General features: G+C 48.8%; 1 protein-coding gene across 4 annotated transcripts; it reads left to right on the top strand.

The window, feature by feature from the left end:
* Nucleotides 1-13,892: 13,892 nt before the first annotated feature.
* Nucleotides 13,893-25,626, top strand: CSAD (cysteine sulfinic acid decarboxylase; the record flags this gene model as incomplete). Of its 4 annotated transcripts, XM_084255733.1 has the most annotated exons (14): nucleotides 13,893-14,018; nucleotides 14,284-14,410; nucleotides 14,491-14,581; nucleotides 14,919-15,025; nucleotides 15,402-15,517; nucleotides 15,994-16,073; nucleotides 16,377-16,431; nucleotides 22,777-22,893; nucleotides 22,969-23,033; nucleotides 23,299-23,380; nucleotides 23,783-23,982; nucleotides 24,107-24,158; nucleotides 24,249-24,338; nucleotides 25,453-25,626. In XM_084255733.1, 14 exons carry the CDS (start codon nucleotides 13,893-13,895, stop codon nucleotides 25,624-25,626), a joined length of 1,482 nt encoding a protein of 493 aa, XP_084111859.1. The 4 variants fall into 4 exon arrangements, with proteins under 4 accessions (XP_084111859.1, XP_084111860.1, XP_084111861.1 ...); XM_084255734.1 differs by lacking the exon at nucleotides 24,249-24,338; XM_084255735.1 differs by lacking the exons at nucleotides 22,969-23,033; nucleotides 23,299-23,380.
* Between the last annotated feature and the right edge of the window lie 122 nt (nucleotides 25,627-25,748).

Raw genomic sequence — 25,748 nt, 5'->3', positions numbered from 1 at the left:
ACTAGATCAACAGCTCCGACTTGCCCTCTTAGGAAAGGCACCAGGGGGCGGGGGCCCTTCGGGGCTTTTGTGCCGAGTGGGCCGGCCCGCGAAGCTCGCCCTCGACGGAGGCTGGAAGCGGGTGGGAGGAAAGCCCAGGGCCGTCGCTGGGAACTCGGGGGGCGGGCAGAAACGCCTGGCAGAGTGTGCCCGGGCCGGCCACACGTGCGCGCGCTCCGCGGCCGCCGGGAGGTGGGGAAACCCGGCGCGGGGGTGGACGGCGGGCCGGCGAGGCCCCGCGCGGCGCGTCCCTCCCTCCCGCCCGCCCGCCCGCCCGCCCGCGGCCGCGCCCGCCGCCCCGAGCCCGCGAGCGCCGAGGAGCGCGCCAGGTGCGTGCTCGCGCCCGCGTCCCCGCAGCCGGCGCCCCTTCCCCGGCCGGCGCCGCGGCCCGACGCACGGGCCGGGGGCACGCGCGCCCCTCCCCGGCCGGGCCCTCCGCCGCGCGCGCCGCCTCCCCTCCCCCTCCCGCGCGGCGCCGCGGCCTGCGCGCTGCTGAGGCGCCGCCGTCGGCCCGGACGCCGCTGCGCCCCCGGGGCGTGCTCTTACCTGCCGCCCGCCGCCCGCCCCGCCGCGGGGCGCCGCCTCCGGGCCCCCGCACGCCGTGCCAACCCCGCGGCCGCCGCTGCCCCCGTCGGGACCGAGGCAAGTTTACAAACACCAGCCCGGGGCCCGTTTCCCCGGAAGCACTTTCCCCTCCCCCCGGCCTCTCCGCCGAGCCGCGCGATCCACTTCCGGGCTCGGAGCCTCGACGGGCGGGGACAGCCCGAGAAGGGGCGAACTGGGGATGCGCCGAGGCGGCGCGGCGGCTGAGTGGGCGGCGCCGGCGCGCGGGGGACGGGAAGCGGGAGGGGCCGCGGCGCGGCGCGGCGCGGCGCGTGCGCCGTGGTGCGGCCGAGCCCCGGCCGCCATCTTGACTGAGGGCAGCGTGAAGACCCCGAAAGGTTTGAGCGCGGGTTGCTGGTTCGCAGGTTTTTCTAGGTGAAATGGTTCAGACTTTTGAAAAAGCAAAAGCAAAACAGTCACCCCCCTCCTTTCCTCGCGTCTTCCCTCCCTGTCGCTTCTGAGCCTGGAGCCCCAAGTAGATCCCGCATCATTGGTAACGGCTTTTGACGTAACTCGGGGAGCTGTCTTCGCCCGGGCTCTCCTCAGGCTGAGGGCCGCGATCGCCGGCGGAGGAGCGAGGTTTCTCAGAGCGCGCCCGCCGTGTGCACCCCGCCACAGTCTGAAAATGTGCGGCCGTGGTAACCCAGTCGGGCTACCTTATACCGCTTCCCTCCTCATTGCGGGCCGCCCAGGGTCTAAAATTGCCCTCCTTGCCTGGAAAAAGCTCTAGAGCTTGCAGGCTGCTCGTAGACGTGCGATGCAGGGTGGTTCCTGGGACCTGGAAACTTGAGCCTTCAAATACTCCCGCCAGCTTTAGCTGTCGGGTTTAGGTGTTGAGATGCTTAGTCCTGCTAAAGATGGACCGTGCCCAGAGCACTGAGTGGAGGGAAGTGTCGATTCCTTTTAGGGCCCAGTTTATGATTAGGTGCTTTCAGGTTGCGTTTAGGAGAACCGAGAGTGAAAGAAGACAAGGATTCCCAGCTATTTTTTTGCACACAGGTTTCGTTTCCTGAGCACTCCACGTTTTGAGCTATTCATAGTAAGTTCCTGTGCGCTTAGGAGCATCATGAGGTTGATATAAAATGGAGAGAAACTGTCATTAGAACTGCCTTTAATTTTTAAAAAGTTATGGCACTTTGAAGCAATCTGCAGCCTCTGCAGCACGAGCTCGATCCCTGGCCAGGGAGAAACCCACATGGTGAGGCAGACCTCTCCTGTCTCACCCGCTGCTCCCCTCAGCAGTGTATTTCGGTCAGTCTGCCTGTTCTTTTTTTTTTTTTTTTTTTAAAGATTTATTTATTTATACAAGCACTGGGTACAGTCAGAAGTTTGGGAGGGTGAGAGAATTCGCCAGAGTGGGGAGCAGAGCAGGCAGAAGGACCGAAGTACACTGCTGAGGGGAGCAGCAGGTGGCAGGAGAGGTCTGTGCGCGCCATGTGGGACCCTCCTCCGGTGGCCGGGGAGCAGCCGGGGGATCGAACCGGCGCTGCAGAGGCTGCGGGCAGCTTCGCAACCCAGCGCTCAACCGCTGCGCCACCGGGGAGGCCTGCAGTCTGCTTGTTCTGTTCCCCACTCTGTCTCTGGTGGATCCTCTCACCCTTGCATCTCTGGCCTGTACCCCAGCTCTTGTATGCATAAATTAAAAAATCTTAAAAAAATATTTAAAAAAGGTAACTCATAATTACTTTAAAAAATCCATACAACAAAAAAGAATAAAAGGCCAAAAATGCTTACTTTCTCTCTCTACTAGTTCATGCTCCGGAAGGTTGTTTTTACCAGTTTGATATACAAACTACTACTAGGCTTTTATTTTTTGCTCATATAAAATTTTTTTTTCTTAATCCAGAGCTTATTATTGAGCATCTACAATGTGCCCTACATGTATTCTAGACTTTTTTTTATGATTTAAGAGAGCTGGAGTGTAGGCCAGGGGGGAGGGAGTTTGTAAAAGGACTCACCAGAGACAGAGTGGGGAGCAGAACAGGCAGATTGACTGAAATACACTGCTGAGGGGAGCAGAGGGGTGAGACAGGAGAGGTCTGCTGTGCCATGTGGGTTAGCTCCCTGGTGGGGGATGGGACTCATGCCTCAGTGGCTGGTTATAGCCAGATAGCACTGAGACTTTCAAGGAAGAGCAAAAACCATTTTGGAAAACAGAGTGAGTAAAATTACTAGGAGGGGAAAATAAAGTCATGAGTTATCTTCAACCATTTTGCTGCCTTTTTTACATAGACTTTTAAAAGTTTTACATAGTCAAATCTTCCTGTGGCTTTTGGGTTTTTGTGATATGCTACCTCGAGGTTATAAAAATATTTCCGTATGCTTTTCTTACAGTTGTATGTTTGCAGTTTTTATTTATTTATCTTAGCTGCAGTTTATTTTTGGTATGGTGAGAGGTAATGAGAAATGCCAGACTTAAACGGGAACAGTAATGCAGTGGGAGAAGCACTGGTCTCGAAGTCAGAAAATTAGGACCTGGGCTCCTTCCCATGTCACATTTGTAACCTTGGACAAATAATTCACCCTCTCTGGCCCAAGAGTCCAATGAGAATGAATCACTAAATATCTTTTCAGGCCAATTTCTGGCCATGAGGATCAGATGAAATTACAGATGAGGAGGCTTTGAGAAGAGGAAAAAACTTTTTGCAAATCTTTCTAAATTAGCTTTAATACATATTTTTGGTTTATATGACTCAAACGTAAGGTCATACAACATTATTTTTTAGTACATAAAGTAGGTGGTTGATTCCACAGATGTTTATTTGTTTCCTTTGTGCAAGACCTTGGGAGAAGAGAGTGGAGAGTGAGGAAGATGGAAATTAACATTTTTGAAGTGCCAATTTTCTCTTTGTTGCTTTACTTAAAGAAGGAGTTTACAATCTAGAAGGGAAGAAAACACACCTAAGGCAATTGGTCCCTCTATTAATGTGGGTGTCCAGCAGTGGGGTTTGTTAATAGGTAGACACCACAGGGTCAGTTTTCACTTTCTGACAATAAGTCTGCTTTTCACAGGCAGCATTGCTTTTCCTTTTTCCTCATCTTGTGATCTTCCCTAACTTCTTTTGGGAAATTCATGCCTCATGTCCACCCAGCACTTAGGGAGACAGTATTGTAAAGGTACTGATAGGGTTTTTCCTGCCTTAGGCTCCCTATGGCCTTAAGGAGAGTCTGAGTGTTTCCTCCCTGAAGGCTGCCCTGGGCCACTTGAGCAGAAGTAATTAGTCCTGTTGCTCTTCAGTGAGTGCTCTGGGCTGTTGTGGTGATAATGCCTTTATTTTACATGCCACCTCCTTACTGTTAGCTGAAGCACATAGGGCAGACGCTGCTTTTGGCAGACACAGTGCCAGGCAACAGTACTAGGTACTCAGGCAATATTTGCTGAACTGGCTGAACCCGTTCCTCTTTGAGAGCTCTTTCGGCTGTGGAATAGAAATGAACGGCATATTTGCTATACTTTTGCCGCTTAGACCTTTTTGGTGGTAGTGGATCAAGGAGTTGGGAAACCACATGATATACTACGGTCATTTCTTCTTTTTTTAAAAGTCATTTTTCTTTTTCTTTTTTAAAGTCTTATTTATTTATGCATAGAAGAACTGGGGTGTAGGCCAGAGGTGGGGAGAATGAGAAGAATCTACAAAGTGGGGATCAGAACAGGTGGATTCTACTGAAATACGCTGCTGAGGGGACCTGTGGGTGAGACAGGAGAGGTCTGCTGCGCAGTGTGGGTCACCTCCCTGGCCTGGTATTGAACTTGTGCTGCAGTGGCTGCTGATAGCTTCATAGTGCTGAGGACTTAACCCTTTGCGCCACCAGGAAGGCTCTAGGGTCATTTCCTAAGCATTTTGTGTATTTTGGAATTCTTATTGCCCCTTAATTCTTTCTTAACTTTTCTTTTGTTGCTGTTGCTTAAAAAGTAGCCATAATTTTGGGCCTCCCTGGTGGCGCAGCAGTTGAGTACCCGCTGCGAAGTTGTCCGCAGCCTCTGCAACGCAGGTTTGATTCCCCACCAGCCAGGGAGAACCCCACATGGCGCAGCAGACCTCTCCTGCCTCACCTGCTGCTCCCCTCAGCAGTGTCTTCAGTCCATCTGCCTGTTCTGCTCCCCGCTCTGGCTCTGATGAATTCTCTCACCCTCCCCCACTTCTGACCTATACCCTACTTCTTGTGTAAAATAAATCTTTAAAAAAAAAAGCCTTAATTTAAATTATAGAAGTAATATGAAATTATTGTATAATTTAGAGAAATATGGAAAATTAAAATCATCTATAATTCTAATACTCAGAAATAACCAGTTAATATTTGGAAGTCTTTTTCCTTTTTCAGTGTTTTAAAAAATGAATGGATAGTGATGCCAGTAGGTATGGCGTTTTGGAGGGATGATGAAAATGTTCTGGAATTAAATAATGTGATTGATATATAGCTTTGTGAATATACTATAAGCCATTGAGTTGTATACTTCATTTATTTTTTAAAGATTTATTTATTTTATTTATACAAGCACTGAGTACAGTCAGAAGCGCGGGAGGGTGAGAGAATTCACCAGAGCCAGAGCAGGGAGCAGAGCAGGCAGAAGGACCGAGGTACACTGCTGAGGGGAGCAGTGGGTGGCAGGAGGGGTCTGCGCGCCATGTGGGACCCTCACCCGGTGGCCGGGGATGGAAGCAGTGCTGCAGGGGCTGCGGGCAGCTTCACAACCCAGCACTCAATTGCTGCGCCACCGGGGAGGCCCGAGTTGTATAAACTTTAAAAGGGTGAACTTTATGGTATGTGAATCACATCTCGATAAGACTTTTCTGAAAATGCTCATAGATATATACATACCGTGTTATCTTTACTGAACTGAAAGTTGCAGATATCATGCTCCTTTACTGCTAAATATTTCAGCATGTTTTCTAAGAATCAGAACATTATCTTACCTAATCACATTGCAGTAACCAAATTCAGGAGATTTGACACTGATAAAATGCTAATATTTATGATGCCATTTACAGTTGGATTCCATCAGTTGACCCAGCAACATCTTTTTTTTTTTTTTTTTTAAAGATTTATTTATGCTTTCAAGAGCTGGGGTACAGGCCAGAGATGGGGGGGGGGTTGAGAGGATTCACCAGAGACAGAGTGGGGAGCAGAACAGGCAGACTGACTGAAATACACTGCTGAGGGGAGCAGCAGGGAGACAGAAGAGGTCTGCTGCGCCATGTGGGTCAGCTCCCTGGCCGGGGATCGAGCTAGTGCTGCAGAGGCTGTGGATTGCTTCATAGTGCAATGCTTAACCCCTTGCACCACCAGGAAGGCCCTGTTCCAGTAACATCTTTAAAGCAGGTTTTTTCTTCCTTATCCAGGTGCTGATTTAAGATCATACATAACTTTTAGTTGTAATGTCTCTAGTTTCCTTCTATCTGGAACAGTTCCTCAGTTTTTGATTTTCATGACATTGACATTTTTTAAGAGCACAGGGTAGTTGTTCTATAGAATGGCGCTCAACTTCGATATAATTAATTTCAAGTTATGCATTTCTGGCAGAAATAATACATAAATGCGGTTGAGTGCATTTATGTAATAAATGTGTATTTATGTAATAAATGCCTCCTGTCAGGAGGCCCATGATCACTCTGCCATTATTGGTATTGTTAGTTAGCCTTGATCACTTGGATAAGGTGGTGTCCACCAAGTTTTTTCACTGTGAAGGTGTCAGCTTATCTTTAAAGCGTTTTTAAGGGCCTCCCCGGTGGCGCAGTGGTTGAGCGCTGGGTTGCAAAGCTGCCCGCAGTCTCTGCAGCGCCAGTTCGATCCCTGGTCGCTGGGCAAGGGTCCCACATGGTGCACAGATCTCTCCTGCCACCCACTGCTCCCCTCAGCAGTGTGCTTAGGTCATTCTGCCTGTTCTACTTCCTGCTCTGGCTCTGGTGAGTTCTCTCACCCTCCCGTGCCTCTGACTATGCCCAGTGCTTGTATAAATAAATAAATAAATCTTAAAAAAAAAAAAAGAGTATAAAGAGTTTTTAAGGAAAAGAATATTATGACATAGCCTAGAAGAAAAATGTGAATTTTTCTTAACCAAATTTTAGTGCAATTCTGCTGTTTTTGAAGGAGAGAGACAATGTCATAACATTTGAAGATTAAATAAAAAGGAAAAAAATCTGTCCAGGGTGAGGAGGCAGAAGATCAAGTTGGAATGTAGGTTTGAGCAGCCAACAGGAGACAGTGCTGTTCACTGAACCAGGGAATCCAGGAAAAGCAGGTCTGAGAGGGCTGGTAAGGAGTTTGGGTGCGTTCAGTGTGAAGTGCCTGTGAGCCTTCCACATGGGGCAGGTATCTTCACCCCGCTCAGAAGAGAAATCTGGGGTGGAGGAGTCACCAACACTTTGCCCTGGGAGTGGATGAGATTGTCCTAGGTGAGATGCAGCATATAACTTAGAGAGGGCCTGGAGTAGAACCCTAAGACTCTAGCATTTATGGGAGAGCAGAGGAAAGGCAAAAACACAAAGGATGCTTAAGAAATGGCCAACCTTAGTTATTATATGGATAGCAATGAAATAAACTTTCAAGATAGGATGGCAGAGGGATCAGATAGAATAAGATGGTTTGGATTTGGAAGCAGGGAAGTTCTTAGTGAACTTAGAGGGTGGAAGGTGCTTGGAGGGGGGCTGAGGAAAGTGGGAGAGAAGTGAAGATGGAGGTGGAGACAACCCTTCAGAAGGTTGACTTTGAAAAAAGGTAGCTGGAGTGGGCACATGTGAGGTTTTAGGAAAGGGGAGTTGAATAGATGAGGGAGGATGATCAAGAGGGTATTGCTGGGGGAATAGGAGAGAACGCCGTTAGAGTTTAGAGTCAGACACCTCCAGGACCAGGCAGGTAATGTATGCGTGAGATATGCTGGAGGGCTAAGGTGAGACGATGCAAAACTCTAATGGCCGGACTGTGTAGGTGGTTTTAACATTTTCATCCATTGCCATGTGATTTGCAGTGCCCTCTGGTGGGGAAGAAGTTACACCCTCACCCCTGCCCTAGTGTCGCTGGGATATGAGCGAACAAATGTGTCATATGCCAGGTCTGAGCATAAGCTTTAAGTTGGTGTATCGTTTTCTCTGCCTTTTGTTCTTTTCCTTCTGCCGTGAGAACATCGTGACAAATGAATCATCTGTGACCATCCTCACCACCAACATAAACTGTGAAAGAGAAATACAGAAGCTTCTGTTCTTGTAAACCAGTGGGATATTGAAGCTATTTGTTACTACAGCAAAACTGACTAACACAGGAGTTCAGCTAAAGTAAGACTGTACTGAAATAGCATTTTATTCACTCCTCAAATTCAAAAGATTCAGAAGTTTGACTGCATACTCTGTTACTGAGGGTGAGAACACAGGCAGTTTCACGCACTGGTATCAACATGCAGATGACTGAAACAGAAAAGATAAACATTGACAAGTCCGGCCAGGATGTGGAGAAATTGGAACCCTCATTCATTGCTGGTGGATGTGTAAAATAGTGAAGCTACTTTGGAAAACAGTTTGGCAATTCCTCAAATAGTTTAACCTAAAATTGCCATATAACCCAGCAATTCCATAACCTGGTATGTGCCCGTGAGAATTGAAAACGTGTAGCGTTGTTCATAATAAAAGTGAAGACAACCCACATGTCTATTAGCTGGTCAATGAATAAATGAAACATGATATGTCCATACAAGGGAAGATGTTTTGGCCATAATATGTGTTATAGCCTGGCAGAACCTTGAAAACATCATGCTAAGTAAAAGAAGCTGGTCACGAAATTGATGTATCCATTTATATAAAATATCTGGAATAGGCAAACCTATAAAGGTAGAAAGTAGATTAGTGGTTGCCGAGCATTGGGGAGAAGGTAGAATGGGGAATGATTGCTAGTGAGTTTTTTGGGGGGTGATGAAAATGTTCTGGAGCCCTTCCACAAGGGCCTACATGCTGCCACTGCGCTGCCGCCATGTCTCTACCACCCTTGAGAAGTCCTGCACATTTGGGGAGTGCTCAGCACCAACATGGGCAACAGAAGTGCCTTTGCCCCCATTGCTCTTAAGGATGTGGGGCAATAATCAGCTGGTGTGGGGTCCAGGGAATGAGATGTTGGCCTCACTAAGAGGGCAAGGGAGTTCATCGAGGACGAGGTGGAACTTGTGGTCACCATTATGCTGAATCTACGCCAGCGCAAGACTTCGGACTGACAGACGGAAGGCCATGAAGGGTGGAAAATGGAATCAGGTCCTAGCCAGCGGTCTGGTGAACAACTTCCATGAAAACCTGGAGCTACTGAAGATTTGGGCCCACAGGAGATTGTGCCACTCTGGGGACTCTGCGACTAAGGCCGGCACACCGACTGCAGGACACGGGGCTGCGCTGTGGGTGTGTCCAAGAGGAAATAAATCTGTAGGTGTGGACTGTTGAATCGTTTTTGTACCTTAAAAAAAAAAGAGAAAGAGAGAATGTTCTGGAATTGGTTATGATAGTTGCACAATTTTGTTACTCTACAAAACTTTATAATTTAAGGAGTATGTTTTGTGATATGTAAATTATCTCTCAGTAAAGCTGACATCTTCTTGGAAAGGATGACTGAGTTCTCTATTGTTAGAAGAGTGGCCACATATTGTCAACTGAGAAAAAGCAAGGCGCAGAACACTGACTGTGTGCTCTTATGTGGAAAAAAGAGTGTGTGTGTGCGCGCGCGTGCACTCACATTTCTTAGTATTTGCTTTAAAAACTCCAAAAAGTTACCAAGAAACTACTAAAAATGGTTACCTTTGGGAATAGGGATAGGAGTGGGGCTTATCGAATGGGGTGGGATTTAGACTTTTAATTATTAATATTTTTATATGTTTTGATTTGTGAACTACCTGAATATTGCATAATCAAAAATAACAAAATTAGCAGCACTCCGTCTGCCCACTTGTGACTATGCAGGTGCCTCTTTTCACCAACTCTCTCCCTCTGCAGGGCGGCAGCCTTCCTGCCTGCCCGTGACCTGGCAGGCCGCCCACCCGCGACCATGCAGGCCTCTCTTAGCAAACCTGTCCCTTCTGGGGCAGCTCTTCCTGCCCGCAGTGTCTCTGCAAGTGTCTTTATCTGTTTTATCCCTTCCCTAATAAACCTGCCCTTTAAAAAAAAATAACAAAATTAAAAAGTAAACATACTAAATGGGAAACTACAAAAATAAAAGGGCAGTTGCCATTTATTAATTGCAATTTGTTAATTCAGTTCTAGTGTTGCTAGGTCTGACCTTGTTGTGTACAAGAAGCCGGAAGTCTGTATTTACATGTGAGTATCTTTCAGTGTTGACAATTGTTTTTAAAGGTTGCACGGTGCAAGCCAAACGAAACCACGTTTGTGGGTGAGAGTTGGCTCAACCGTCCTCTAGTTTGTGACCTGTGTTTTAGACTGTGGACTTCATGAGAACAAGGATTTTGTTGTCTTCTGCTCTCCATCGTCCCTCCAGCAGTCATCAAAGTGCTTGGCACACATCAGATAGCGAATGAATATTAGAGGAAGAAGGGAGGGATTGAGGGATCCAGAGTGCAGGTAGCAACAAGTTGAATACATTTTGACGGCTTTTGTTTTCTCTAAGAAATTTGAAACGAGAGAGGAAGACAGAGAGAAAGCTGGCAGGCCAATAATTTGAGAGGGGTCGGAAATTTTGGAAACAGTTGCTGTAATAGTGTCTCTGAAACCTCAGTTTCCTCATCTTTACATATAGGTTACAAACTTGGCATAAGCAGTTGTGAAGATTAGAATAATGCATATTAAATACCAAGTGTGCATTTGGTCAATGCTTCAGTGGCACCTGGTTTTTTTTTTTTTTTAATTTTTTTTTTTTTATATAGAGGCATGTTTTCTTTCTTTCTTTCTTTCTTTGTTTTTTTTTTTGTTTGTTTATATATGCACTGGGTACAGTCAGAAGCGCGGGAGGGTGAGAGAATTCACCAGAGCCAGAGCGGGGAGCAGAGCAGGCAGAAGGACCGAAGTACACTGCTGAGGGGAGCAGCGGGCGGCAGGAGAGGTCTGCGCGCCATGTGGGACCCTCCTCCGGTGGCCGGGGAGCAGCCGGGGATCGAACCGGCGCCGCAGAGGCCGCGGGCAGCTTCGCAACCCAGCGCTCAACCGCTGCGCCACCAGGGAGGCCCAGTGGCACCTGTTTTTATTAGCCTCGGTCCTTCAAGCCTCTCGCCCTAAACCCCACACTGCTGCCACCCTTCAGGGGAGCTAAAGTGAGAACTGCTCAAGGATTGATTCTTTAATTCTCAAGGCATGGGCCAGCTCCCCAGTTTTTCCCAAACCCAGTGTACTAAAGAAAAGTTGAAGGGGAGACGCACCAAGGTCCTTTGGGCTGTGTTTTCACCTAGTCCGAGGGTCTGGTGACTGTTGGCAGTGGGTTACAGTAGAGCCGCCTACTTTGAGGAGGGCTCCTCCCTTTCCAGATTTTCTTGATCCTCTTGCTCCCTCATTTTGGGGCAGGGGGAGTTCCCTAGGCCTTGGTGTTTGCCTCTGTCTCCCTGGCCATCTCTCCCAATATCCTCTCCCTTGGGGAATGGATCCCATCACAAGGCTTCAGCTGTCCCCTGACCCTCAAATCTGCTTCCCGCCCTAACATCTCATCAGAGCCCTGGGCCTGACTCCTCCCATGTGAGTATCCGTAGCCTGAGGAGAGCCCCACTTGGTTGAGTCGAAGAAATAGTCATTTTACTTTCCATTCAGCTTCCCCTGCCTTGCTCCTTGTTTCTTTTAGGGGCATGATTGTTTTTGCTGGCCACCCAGGCTTGAAACCCCAGGGCCATCTTTAACCCTTCCTTCTCCAGCATAGATTCCATAAGTGTTGAAATCAGTGTAATCCAGTGAGTGGCTGAGCCTGCAGATTTCTCTGTCCTTTCCTAGTAGCGCCACCCTTATTCAAGTGTGAATCACCTCTTGCCTGGATTACTGCAGCTGCCTGCTAATTCTGCCTCCCGCTGCTGTAAACTGGTCTTCTGAGAGTGTCGATTTCATCACATTATTTCTTGCCACAGAATTTTCAGTGACTTTCCACTTTCTGCAGGATAAAATTGAGATTCTTTGGCCTGGCTGGCATTCGGCTCCCCATAATCTGCTGCAGCTTGACCCACCCTGCCTTTGCTTCAGCAGTGCCCTTGCAGGACCCTCCCTCCAGGCAGCCAGGTGCCTTCATTGGCCTCAGAACAAGCTGTTCTCATTCCCCATGTAAGTTCATGCCTTACCTCCCCTACCCCTCAGTGCCTCTCTTCCTCCCTTTCTCCTAGCCCTGTCTCCTGCCCACCTTCAAGATGCAGTTCCAGTCCTTTTGCAGGGCTTCCAAGTCTTTAGCCTCTTTTGCTCTCCTCTTATTCTGAATTCTTTTTTTTTTTTAAAGATTTATTTTATTTATGCATACAAGAGCTGGGGTGTAGGCCAGAGGTGTGGGGGAGGGGGGCGGGGGAGTGAGAGGATTCATCAGAAACCTAGTGGGGAACAGAACAAGTGGATCTACTGAAATATACCGCTAAGGGGAGCAGTGGGCATCAGGGGAGGTCTGTTGTGCCGTATGGGTCACCTCCCTGGCCAGCCTGGGATCGAACTCATGCGGCAGTGGCTGGTGATAGCTTCATAGTGCTGAGACTTAACCCCTTGCGCCACCAGGGAGGCCCCTCTTTTTCTGAATTCTTTTTTTTTTTTAAGATTTATTTATTTACTTATTTATATATATAAGAGCTGGGGTACAGGCCAGAGATGCACTGGGTGAGAGGATTCACCAGAGACGAGTGGGGAACAGAACAGGCAGACTGAGTGAAACACACTCTTGAGGGGAGCAGCGGGCGAGACAGGAGAGGTCTGCTGCACCATGGGTTGCTAACTGGCTGACCGGGGATTGAACTCGTGCTGGAGAGGCTTTGGATTGCTTCATAGTGAGGTGCTTAACCCCTTGTGCCACCAGGGAGTCCCTGAATTTTTTTTTTTAAAGATTTATTTATTTAAGCATACAAGAACTGGGGTACAGGCCAGAGGTGGAGGGGGTGAGAGGATTTACCCGAGACAGAATAGGGAGCAGAACAGGCAGACTAACTGAAATATACTGCTGAGGGGAGCTGCAAGAGAGACAGGAGAGGTCTGCACCATGTGGGTAGCTCCCTCACCAGCCGGAGATCCACTTGGGCTGCAGAGGCTGCGGACAGCTTCACAGTGCTGTGCTCAACCTCTTGTGCCACCAGGGAGGCCCTTTTTCTGACTTCTGATAGCATTGGGAAGAGAACCCAGCCAGGACCTGAGCTGTAACTGTCGCATTGTGTCCTCCCAGTGGACAGCGAGACCTGCTCAGTCTCCAGCACCCTGGCGAGAGCACAGATGGTGCCCATTTCAAATAGCTACTCCCGATTTAATTTAGTACCCTCAGCCTGCAAGGCTCAGGATGACACTAGCTTAACAAAATGCTTCCTCAGTGTGACCTCCTTTCCTTCCTGCCCTGGGAGAGGGCTTTAGAACTCAGGACGGTTCTGAAAAGACTCTGGGGAGTGGCATACGAGAGAGGGGCCTCTGAGCCTGACAAAGCATTGCACCTCCATCAGCCTCTTGGGCTTCCTTCCCCAACAGGCCCAGGGTCCCCTGCAGCAGTGTTCTGAGCTCACCTCTGCTGTCTTGAGCAAAACACCTCCCCTTCCCTTCTCTGGATCCTTTGATTCACGTTGGAATCACCCCTTCCACTGGCCGCCTGAAGTTAATGTGGCACCTGTTTTTACCTTTCGTCTTATTCCCCTCCCTCCATGTCAGCTAATGATTATTCAGGGGACTTATCTGAACCTGTTGTCCCCGTCCCAAATCTGTGTAAGTTCTCTTAAGGGCAAGGGTCACGAGAGTGATGTCACGGTCATGTGACTGCTGCCTATAGTTCACTTCCTCTGCTGCTCTGGTCCTAACGTTCTGGAAAGCTAACTGTGTACCCTGCCTCCAGCTCACCTGAACCGAGACCTGAGCAGAAAGGTAAGCCTCTGCTTCGGCCGAAGGCGGGCAGTGGCCCCGAGATCCCTCCCGCGCAGTGCTCCTGCCTTTTTCTTTCCCACCTGTTCCACTGACTGCTCGCTGGACACTCGCCCTTGCCTGGGTGTGTGCAGCGACGGTTGGGACGGAGCTGCAGAGCTGAGACCTTGCGCCTGTTACAGGACTGCAGTTCTTACTGGCTGCGTCCAGGTGGGGTTCGCAGACTGAGGCGGGACTAACCCCTGCTCTACTCACAGATCTGTGCCCATGGCTGACGCCAAACGCCTCCCCTCCCTTGACGGGAACCCGGTGGCTGCAGAAACCTTGCTCCGAGATGTGTTTGGGATTGTTGTGGATGAGGTCATTCGGAAAGGGACCTGCGCCTCTGAGAAGGTGGGTCCTTTCTCCCTCCTCGTGCCCATCGAGCCTGGCTGTCCCCTCTCTGCTCCTCCCCGGCATTCATCACTGTCTCGCTGTGTGCCTCGGGGTTATGTGCTGGCTCCTGCCGTGTTCATTTACCCTTCTCGTGTTGCTTTGAAAGTATTCCCAGTGTGGTGATTTCCATGCAGGTTGGTGGGGCCTTGAGTCTGTTGAGATGTGAGCTGGGCAGCAGTCAGTGGGGTGTCTAAGCGTCCCCAGGACACCCCACTTCTCCTAGGTCTGTGAGTGGAAGGAGCCGGAGGAGCTGAAGCAGCTGTTGGACTTGGAGCTGCGGAGCCAGGGGGAGTCGCAGGAGCAGATCCTGGAGCGCTGCCGCGCCGTGATCCACTACAGCGTGAAGACCTGTGCGTCCCGGCGTCTGGCGGGAGGACTGTGCTGTTTGTGGGCACAGCGTCACTCTGAGCTCCCTGCTCCCCTTTTCCAGGTCACCCTCGCTTCTTCAACCAGCTCTTCTCGGGGTTGGACCCCCATGCTCTGGCTGGGCGGATTGTCACCGAGAGCCTCAACACCAGCCAGTGAGCCATCCCCAGGCCCCCTCCCTCACCCCACAGAGGAGTGGGGTTTTGGGAAGAAGTCCTTTGGGGGTAGAGGAGGGAGATGGTCTTGCCCTCCTCTCCATTTTCTGAGACTCTCTGCTGGTAAAGTCTGTTCCTTTTACCCCTTGGGCCCCATCCTCATGTCTCCTGGCCCCATGTGGTCCTGACACTCGTTTCCCTCATTGTCTTTCACCAACTCTGCGCTCTCTTGGACCCTGCCCTGGTTCATTCTTGCCACCTCCTTTCTCTGACGCCTCTGAGAGTCTGCCCCGGCCCCCCTCCCTGACGTGCCCTCTCCCCATCCCTCTCTCGCTAGGTACACGTATGAAATCGCCCCCGTGTTTGTGCTCATGGAAGAAGAGGTGCTGAGGAAACTCCGGGCCCTGGTGGGCTGGAGCTCTGGAGATGGGGTCTTCTGCCCTGGTGTGTGAGATGGAGGGGCCTTGCCTTTGACCTTTTTAAGAATTTCGCCTCCTCCCACTATTCTCTCCATGCAAGCTGGCAGCGCCAAGCCAGTCTCCTGTGTCCTGGTGTTTGCCAAGCAGTCCAGGGCGTCATGCTCTTCCAGCATCCACTCTTGCTCTCACTGGGTGGGGCTGTCTGGGGCCCCGCAGGTGTGGAGGAGAGCAGTCAGGGGGATCTGCAAGGACCCTGGTGCTGTTCTGGATTATCATCATGCTATGTGTACCCTGGGAGCCAGTCGTTCCTGCTTTATCCAGTTCTGGGTGGGAGGTCAGGGGAGCAAGCTTCAGTTTTAACCCACTGTCCTGGCCTCTGGGCACCGCCCACTCCCTTCTAGGTGGCTCCATCTCCAACATGTACGCCATGAACCTGGCTCGCTATCAGCGCTATCCGGATTGCAAGCAGAGAGGCCTCCGGGCACTGCCGCCGCTTGCCCTTTTCACATCACAGGAGGTGGGCAGAGGCACAGGCCTACTCTGGGCTCCCGATTCTAGTTTCCAGTTGGCCCTGCCCAAGACCCTTCAGGTCCTCTGCCTGCCTGGACCCATCTCCTCGAAGGCCAGCATACCCCCCAGACGGATATGCTTCCTTCCCACCAAGGGGGCTGAGTTAATGCTCCCCCTCTCCTTGACTTCTGTCTTGGGGAGAGACAGTGAGTGCAGTGCACACAGTCCACACCCTTTTGACTCAGTGTGGTCCATGGGCCAACAGCATCAGGAGCATTACTGGAAATGCAGGCGCTCAGGTTCCATTCCAGACCTACCGAATTTGAACTTTAACCAGATGCCCTGGTGATTTCTAGACACATGAACTTTTGAGTAGTCCTGGTCTCATCTATTGCAGTTCACCTTTGACTTTTACCAGGCCCTGTCCTCCCCACCCCCGCCTTCTCAGCCCTAGCCTGACCTGCCCTCTGCCTTCCTCTGCAGTGTCATTACTCCATCAAGAAGAGCGCCGCTTTTCTGGGACTTGGCACCGACAGTGTCCGAGTGGTCAAGGCAGATGAGAGGTGAAGGTCCTTCTGTTCATGTGGCTTTGAACCAGTTGGCACAGTGTACCTTCCTGTTACCAGAAGCTCTGGCCTCAGATCCATGCCTCTGGTGGATTTCTCTCCCCTCTCTCTTGCTGCAGAATTGCCACTTCTGTCTCCCAGTGCCTGCTGGAGTCTCCCACCCCATCCCCTAAGATCCACTTACCCCCTCAGGGAAAAATCCACATATGGCCTCTGCATTGCTAGCCCCATATTACCTTGCCCAAACCATTCTGCCTCTGAGTTTAGAGAATTTGTTGCTTCTTCAATTTTCTTTTCCAGAGGGAAAATGATCCCTGAGGATCTGGAGAGGCAGATTAGCCTGGCTGAGGCTGAGGTGAGTTGAATGAGAGGTGCTGGGGTGGGAGAGGATGCCACCGTCCCCTTCTTGGAGGGTTTTTAGGGCTGTCCCTCAGCCCCCAACTTGACCTCCATGCCCATCTCCCCGGTGGGCTGGTGTGATCCCGGGGAAGCTGAGCGGTGGGGACACTGTGGTACTCTTCACGACTGCCCACACCCCCTCAGAGTTGGACCCCAGGAGGCAAGAGCCGGACTGAGTCACTCAATAGAGTACCAGGTGGCCCCATAGGGAGGAAGTTGGGCCCTGAAGCATGGTGTGGAAGGTGACCTGGGAGGGCTAAGAAGGAGAAGCTGAGGAGACGTGGCCAGCGGGAGATGGGGAGGCAGCAGCACTCCCCACCACACTGGGTGGTATGTGGGCCTGTCGCCACCTTGGAGGGGTGGGCATGTGGGCACTATTACTTTTTTTTTAAGATTTATTTATTTATGCATACAAGAACTGAGGCACAGGCCAGAGGTGCGGGGGTTGAGAGGATCCACCAGAGACAGAGTGGGGAGCAGAACAGGCAGATTGACTGAGCCTACTGACTCAGCCCACTGCTGAGGGGAGCTGCAGGCGAGACAGGAGAGGTCTGCCTCACCATGTGGGTTGCTCCCTGGCCGGGGACTGAACTTGTGCTGCAGAGGCTGATGATAGCTTCACAGTGCTGTGCTTAACCCCTTGCGCCACCAGGGAGGCCCTGGATGCTATTACTTTTAAATTAAAAATTTTACATTTTTAAATGTACCTGTCTACGGCATCAGAGGCCCACTGCAGGGTTTACGCTATAAGTCACCATCATAAGCACATTGAATTTTGTGCATGAGAATGTTTACTGGAGCAAAGTATAAAATCACAATGAAAAATTTTAAATGTCCATCAGTAGATAAAATAAATGATAGTATCTCTGTGTGTTTCAGTTTCTTCCTTCATAAACCAAACCTAATATTGAACTTAACCACAAAGCATAGTTGGAAGGGTTAACTGAACTAGTGTGTGGAAAGCACTCAGAACAGTAAGGGACTCTATAAATATTTGTTGCATTTATTGTTGTTGTTGTTGGAGTGCTATGTAGCCATTTAAAAGAATGAGGTGAAAATATATATATTGACCGTATCTCCACTACATATTTAAGTATATCTGTGCACACAGATATATGTATATCGTTATATGTTGCAAATGGCAACATAGAATGGACATGTTGAGCATGTTAATGAGAACAATGTGCAGTGTGGCTGTTACCTCTGAGTAACCATGTGGGCAGCAGCAGAATAGGACAGTTGTTTACTGTGTAGGATGGTAATAGCTTCATTGAGCTAGAACTCACCCATTTAAAGTGTACAGTTCAGTTATTTTTAACAGAGTTGTGCAACCATTGCTATAATCAATATTTGAACATTTTTATCACCCCAAAGAGAAACCATATGCACTTTACTACCAATCCCCAATTTGCTCCTATTTTCTAACTCGAGGCAACCACTAATTTGTCTTTATGGATTTCCCCATTCTGGATTTTTCGTGTAAATAGAATCTTATTATATTTGGTCTTTTTTTTATTTTTTTAAGATTTATTTTATTTTTATGCATACAAGAACTGGGGTACAGGCCTGAGGTGTGGGGAGGTGAGAGGATTCACAAGAGACAGAGTGGGGAATAGAACAGGCAGATTGAAATACACTGCTGAGGGGAGCAGCGGGCCAGACAGGAGAGGTCTGTTGCACCATGTGGGTAGCTCCCAGGCCAGGGATCAAACTTGTGCTGCAGTGGCTGTGGTTAGCTTCATAGGTTGTGTCTTAACCCCTTGTACCACCAGGGAGGCCCTATATTTGGTCTTTTGATGAACTCCTTTCACTTAGTTGAATGTCCTCAAGGTCCATCTATGTTCAAGCATGCTATAGCACTTCATTCTGAAATATATGGACATACCCATTTATTTATCCTTTCATCAGCTGATAGACATTTGGGTGGTTCCTACATGTTGCTTGTTATGAGTAATGTTTCTATAAACATATACAAGCTTTTGTGTGAACATAATGCTTTTGGTTGTTTTTGTTTGTTTCTCTTGGGTATATAGCTGAGAATACAGAGTTACTGTGTGATAAGGTAACTATATTTAACCTCTGAGGAACTGCCAGTTTTTCAAAGTGACTGCACTAGTTTCCAATGCCACCACCAGCAGTGTTTGAGGGTTCTAATTTCTCCAGTCCTTATCCAAACTCACTTCTCTTTTTGTTAAACCCATCGCAGTGGCTATGACTCGGTATCTTGTGGTTTGGATTTGCAGTTCCTTGATGACTGGCGAGGCTGAGCTGGGCCTGGGCTTACTGACCACTTGTATAGCTTCTCTGGAGAAATGTCTGTTCAGCAGATCCTTTGCTAAACTTTTAATTTTTTTTTTTTATTACTGAGTTGTAGAAGTTCCTCATCTATCTTAGTGTAAGTTTCTTATCAGGTACTTGATTTGCAGAGCGCACCTTCCTTTCCGCAGGTGGTCGTTTCATCTTGATGGCGCCCTTTGAAGCACATTTACATTTTGATGAGGTCCAATTTATGTGTTTTTTTCTTGTGCTTTTTGTATCATATCTAGGAAGACTTTGTCTAACCCAAGCTCATGAATGTTGACTCCTCTATTTTCCTTTTTTTTTTTAAGATTTCTTTTTTTTTATTTATGCATACAAGAGCTGGGGTATAGGCCAGAGGTGCAGGGAGGTAAGAGGATTCACCAGAGACAGAGTAGGAAGCAGAACAGGCGGATCTACTGAAATACACTGCTGAGGGGAGCAGCGGGCAAGACAGGCAAGGTCTGCTGCGCCCGTGTGGGTCACCTCCCTGGCTGGGGATTGAACTCGTGCTGCAGTGGCTGCCAATAGCTTCATAGTGCTGAGACTTAACCCCTTGCGCCACCAGGGAGGCCCCCAACTCCTCTATTTTCTTACAAGAGTTTTATAAAAACAAGTTTTTATAGTTTTAGCTTTTCCTTTTAGTTTATGATTCATTATGAATTTAAGTCTGATTATGATATGAGAAAGGGGTGCAGCTTCAGTCTTTTCCATATAGATATCCAGTTGTCCCAGTCCCAATTGTTGAAAAGACTATTGTTTTTTTTAAATTTATTTTTCTTGTATCATTGTTCATTTTTGTATAGTCCCCATAAATCTCCCACCACCACATCACTCCTGGACCCAGTTCTATCGCCTCTCTCCCCTCCTGTATGCCTTAGATCTATAGTTTGCCTACAAGCTTTGGAAAAGACTATTCTTTTCCCCAGTGAATTGTCTTGGCACCCTTGATGACATCAGTTGATTGCAAATGTGCAGACTTATTTCTGGATTCTAAATCTGATCCACATATCTGCATGTCTGTTCCATAGACCACATTGTCTTTTTTTTTTTTAATTTTTTTTTAATAGAGGCATGTTTTATTTATTTATTTGTTTGTTTGTTTTGTTTATACATGCACTGGGCACAGTCAGAAGCGCGGGAGGGTGAGAGAATTCACCAGAGCCAGAGCAGGGAGCAGAGCAGGCAGAAGGACCGAAGTACACTGCTGAGGGGAGCAGCGGGCGGCAGGAGAGGTCTGCGCGCCATGTGGGACCCTCCTCCGGTGGCCGGGGAGCAGCCGAGGATCGAACCGGCGCCGCAGAGGCTGCAGGCAGCTTCGCAACCCAGCACTCAACCGCTGCGCCACCGGGGAGGCCCCACATTGTCTTAATTACTGTAGCTTGGTAGTAAGTTTTGAAATCAGGAAATATGAATCCTCCAATTTTGTTGTCTTTTTCAAGATAGTTTGGCTATTCAGGGTCCTTTGAATTTCAGGATTAGTTTGTCAAATTTTGCAAAGAAGTCAGCTGGGACTTGGGTAGGGATTATGTTCAGTCTGTAAATCTGTGAACATGGAATATCCTTCCAATTTCTAGGTCTTCTTTTCAACAGTGCTTTCTAGTTTTTAGAGTATGCTTTTTTGCATATTTTATTAGCTTTATTGCTCTTATTTTACTTTTGGTGTTCTTGCAAATGAAACTAAATTTCATTTGTGAATTGTTCATTGCTAATATATAGAAATACAATTAAGTTTTGAATATTGATATTGTACCCTGAAAACTTGTTAAGCCCATTTATTCTAATTTTTTAGTGAATTTCTGAAGGTTTTGAATATATGAAATCATGTTATCTGTAAATAGAGAGGTAGCTTTGTTTTTTTCCTTTTTGATCTGGATGCTTCTTACTAGATTTTCTCCCCTAAATGCCCTACCTTCATTGCCCTCAGTACACATAATCGAAGTGGTGATAGCCACCCTTGTCTTGTTCCTGGGGGAAGGCGTTCAGACTTTGACCAATAAGTATGACATCAGCTGTGGGGTTTTGGGGTACATGTCTTTTATCAAACTGAAAGTATTTCCTGCCATTCTTAGTTCTGGTGGTTTGGGTTTTTTTTTTATCTTGAATGACTATTAGGTTTGTCATTTTTTCCTGTACGTGTGTAGTGTGATTTTGTCCTTTATTCTATTGATAAATAACATGCATAACTGATTTTTGCATATTAACCCAACATTGTACTTCCATGACAAATCCCACTTTGTCATGGTGTATGATTCTTTTTTTTTTTTTTAAAGAGGCATGTATTATTTATTTATTTGTTTGTTTGTTTGTTTATACAAGCACTGGGTACAGTCAGAAGTGTGGGAGGGTGAGAGAATTCACCAGAGCCAGAGCAGGGAGCAGAGCAGGTACAGGGACAGAAGTACACTGCTGAGGGGAGCAGCGGGCGGCAGGAAAGGTCTGCGCGCCATGTGGGACCCTCCTCCGGTGGCCGGGGAGCAGCCGGGGATCGAACCAGGGCCGCAGAGGCCGCGGGCAGCTTCGCAACCCAGCGCTCAACCGCTGCACCACCGGGGAGGCCCTGTATGATTCTTTTTATTTGTTGCTGATTTCAGTGTGCTAGTGTTTCCTAGATATTTACGTCTGCATTCATAAGAGATAATCTCCGCTTTCCTTGTGACCTTTTGTCTGGTTTTGGTATCAAGGTAATACCAGCCTCACAAGGTGAATTTGGAAGTGTTCCCACTTCTGGGTTTTTTTTTTTTTTTTTTTAAGATTTATCTATTTATGCATACAAAAGCTGGGGTACAGGCGAGACATGCGGGAGGGTGAGAGGATTCACCAGAGACAGAGCGGGGAACAGAACAGGCAGACTGACTGAAACACTGCTGAGGGGAGCAGCGGGTGAGACAGGAGAGGTCTGCTGTGCATGTGGGTTGCTCCCTGGCTGGCTGGGAATGGAACTCGTGCTGCAGAGGCTGCGCACTGCTTCACAGTGTGGTGCCCAACCCCTTGTGCCACCAGGGAAGCCCTCTTTTCTGTTTTTTTTTGAAGTTTGTAAAGAACTGGTATTAATTCTTTTTTGAAAGTTTGACTTAATCAATGAAGCCATTTGAGTCAGGGCTCATCTCTGTGGATAGTTTTTTGAATACTAATTCAATTTCTGTGTAAATTTAAGTAGTATTAGAATTTTTTCTATAACTTTGTGTTATAACTGCAGTGACATGAGCTTACAATACTGTATATGAACCTGGGGGTTCACACATGTCTTCAGGTTATGTTACCATGCCACACCCACCACCAGAGCATCTATAATCCTCCACCACAGACCTTTGGACCCCATTCTCCCTTCTTTCCCCACCGCGCGCCCCAGTAGTCTCAATTCTGTAGTCATATTTCTAGGATTTGTTTTGGTTTAGTGTTGTCTGTTTCTTTGCCTTATTTATATTCACACATGCATGAAATCATCTGGTGTTTGTCTTTCTCCTGGTTTCTTTCACTCAGCATAATCCCCTCCAGTTCCATCCATGTTGTTGCAGATGTCAAGATTTCATCTTTCTTTTTTTTTTTTTTTAAATAGCTGAGTAGCATTCCAGTGTGTATAGCCCACATCTTCCCCACTCATCGGCCCTTGGTCGTTTCCTGTAACTGGCTATTGTGAATAGTGCTGCAGTGAACATGGGGGTTCAATATACCCCTTCGAATTGGTGTTTTTGCCATCTTTGTGAATAAATACTGAGGGGTGGAATTGACAGCTCATATGGCATATGACATTTGACATTAAAATTTTTTGAAAGAGGTATGAGCTTTGGAAACAGACCTAGGTTTGAGGAGCTTCAACTTGGGGGTAAGTTTCTTAATACCTCTGAATCCATGTCCTCGCCTGCAGATGAAAGGGGTCAGGAAGGTAATATAAAGTTAAAAGGGCCCAGGACAGGCATATGAAGAGTTTAGAGCTGGGCCCCTGCGTCAAGCTTTTGATATGACTTCATAGCCTCTTTCTCGCTCTGCATTTTTGCCACAGGGTGCTGTGCCTTTCTTGGTCACTGCCACCTCTGGCACTACCGTGCTGGGCGCCTTTGATCCTCTGGATGCAATTGCTGATGTGTGCCAGCGTCATGGGCTGTGGCTGCACGTGGATGTGAGTGGGACTGGGCCTGAGGGTGGGGTGGGCTGAGCTGAGGTCAAGGCCTACATTGTTCCTTCTGCTTCACAGGCTGCCTGGGGTGGAAGCGTCCTGCTGTCGAAGACACATAGACATCTCCTGGCTGGGATCCAGAGGTGCCCTTTAAACCCTTGATCCAGAGAGGTCGTGGTCTAGGGCTTTTCGTCTGGGAGTTGAGGAAGGAGATTGGCTGCAGGGGATTGGAGAGATGATTGATTAGGGTTGGGAGGTCAGAATTCAGACTTGGGAATTCTTCCTGACTGCTGGGGTGGGATGAGACTACAGACCTTTTACCCTAGATCTATAAAGGGTGGGGATGGCCTCTGGTTGGGCATCTTGAGGAGGGACCAGCTGACCCAGCTTTGCTATGCCATACCACAGGGCAGATTCTGTGGCCTGGAATCCCCACAAGCTCCTCACAGCAGGCCTGCAGTGCTCAGCTCTTCTTCTTCGGGATACCTCGGTGTGTCTGCCCCTGCCTGTGATGCCGTTCACCCTAGCCCTGTCAGTTCTTCTGTCCCAGCTAGAGGGGGTCCTGCCTTTCCCATGTTCTCCTTACCATCCCGTCTGAAGCTGAATATGTGTGATCACCCTAAACCATTGTCTTGGGCTCCCTTACTTACCCCAATGACCTATCTTTAGGCAAAGGAAAATTTTTAACTTGAAGTCATAATCGAAGTTTGGGAAGAACTTGGTGTTGGGAGAAAATCCAGGGAAAAGGGCTAAGTCAGCTGGCAGCCATCCCGTCAGCACTGCCTGATTCCAGGGAAAGAAATAGGCAGACCTAGCTGAGAAATCCCTAACTAGCCCCAGTGAAAACATCAGTGGAGAATTTGGGGTCCCACAGTCTCCCCACTCTCCACAGAACCTGCTCAAGCACTGCCATGGGTCCCAGGCCAGCTACCTCTTCCAGCAAGACAAGTTCTATGATGTGGCTCTAGACACGGGAGACAAGGTGGTACAGTGTGGCCGACGTGTGGACTGTCTGAAGCTGTGGCTCATGTGGAAAGCACAGGGCGGGCAAGGGCTGGAGCAGCGTGTGGACCAGGCCTTTGCCCTTGCCCGGTAGGAGTGGGAGATGCTGCCAGTTTTCCTTCCTCACCCCTTTCCTTCTCTCATTACCTCTCTGGCTCTTCTGTTTCTCTGTCTCTGCCTTTCCTCCCCGTGAGTGCTCATCCTCTGTTGGCAGGTACCTGGTGGAGGAGGTGAAGAAGAGGGAAGGATTTGAGCTGGTCATGGAGGTAGGAGGAACCCCGGGATCTTTTGCATCCCCCGCCCCGGGCAGTGAGACCATTCCCTTCCTCAGCTCATACATCCCTCCTTCCTCCCAGCCTGAATTTGTCAATGTTTGCTTCTGGTTTGTGCCTCCCAGCCTGCGAGGGAAACAGGACAGTCCAGATTACAGTGAGAGGCTGGCTAAGGTAGGCTTTCTTTTCTCGGTGCTGGTTAACCCTAAGTTTAGGGAAGCGATGCAACTGCTGTGGTTCTGCCCCCTGCGGGCCTTGACTGGTATGGCACGTCCCTCTGCTTGTCTCTTGTTCCGGAGGTGCTGTGGACTTTCAGAAGATAACACCAACCTGTTTTCATTTTATGGGAGTGGGGACGGGGGAATAAGGTATGTTTCTGGAAAGTAAGAGGACAGAGGCGCTTTACAGGATAAGTCACATAGATCCCTGGCTGGAAGTTCTGCTGGGAGCCCAGGCCCAGGATAGATATATGAGGCACTAAAGCTTTCCTGATGGGGACAGAACATTTGAGTAAGGCCTGCCCACATGTGCCTCCTAGAGGTGAGGAGATACCCCATCGTGGCTCCTAAAGTGACTGACACTGCAGGTGATCCAAAACAACAAAGATACTCTTGCCCTAAGGGAGTTACTATTTTTGAAAAGTATAGTTATCTATTTCAAACCAAAGTCTCCAAGGCAATCTTATAAATTACATGTTGGATCACAGGGTAAAAGACATGACAAGAATTAAGACAGTGAACAAGAAGATGTTAAAGATGACCAAGGCTTGGGCTTCCCCAGTGGCACAGCGGGTTGAACACAGCGCTGTGAGCTGTCTGCAGCCTCTGCAGCGTGGGTTCGATTCCCGGCCAGCTGGGGAGCTACCCACATGGTGCGGCAGACCTCTCCTGTCTCGCCCCGCTGCTCCCCTCAGCAGAGTATTTCAGTCTATCTGCCTGTTCTGTTTCCTGCTCTGTCTCTGGTGAATACTCTCACCCACCCGCACATCTGGCCTGTACCCCGGTTCTTGTATGCATAAATAAATAAATCTTTAAAAAAAACCTGTTTAAAAAAAAAAAAAAGATGACCGAAGCTTGAAGTTCAGCTAAAGCAGTGTCAGGAATCAGGAAAAGTCAGGATTTGGCAGCAAATGGCCCCAGGTGGCAACTTGGAGATATCTGCTCCTGGAAGGAGACTGAGTGTATGCAGGGTGGAAGTGAGGAGGGTGGGCAAAAGCTGCATCTCAAGGGCAACACCCACCCCCTGTCCGGACCCCAGGCTGCAGCAGGAAGCTCTCCCCCCTCCACAGGTGGCCCCAATTCTCAAGGAGCGCATGGTGAAGAAGGGCTCCATGATGATTGGCTACCAGCCCCATGGCGCCCGGGGCAACTTTTTCCGAGTGGTGGTGGCCAACCCTGCCCAAACCCAGGCCGACTTGGATTTCCTCCTCAACGAGCTGGAGCGGCTAGGCCAGGACCTCTGAGCCCCTCCTTCTCCCTGCTGGTCCTGACAGTCTCCTGCCCTGTGTTCGCCAGACCAAACTTTTCAGGAAACAAAGCGACCTTCGCAATGTTTTTTTATGCTTTGATCTACTAACTCTCCTAA

Source organism: Talpa europaea, assembly GCF_964194135.1.
Source record: "Talpa europaea genome assembly, chromosome: 15".
NCBI classification, from domain to species: Eukaryota; Metazoa; Chordata; class Mammalia; order Eulipotyphla; family Talpidae; genus Talpa; species Talpa europaea.
Note: the sequence above shows the minus strand (reverse complement) of the source record. Positions and strands in the feature narration are given on the sequence as shown.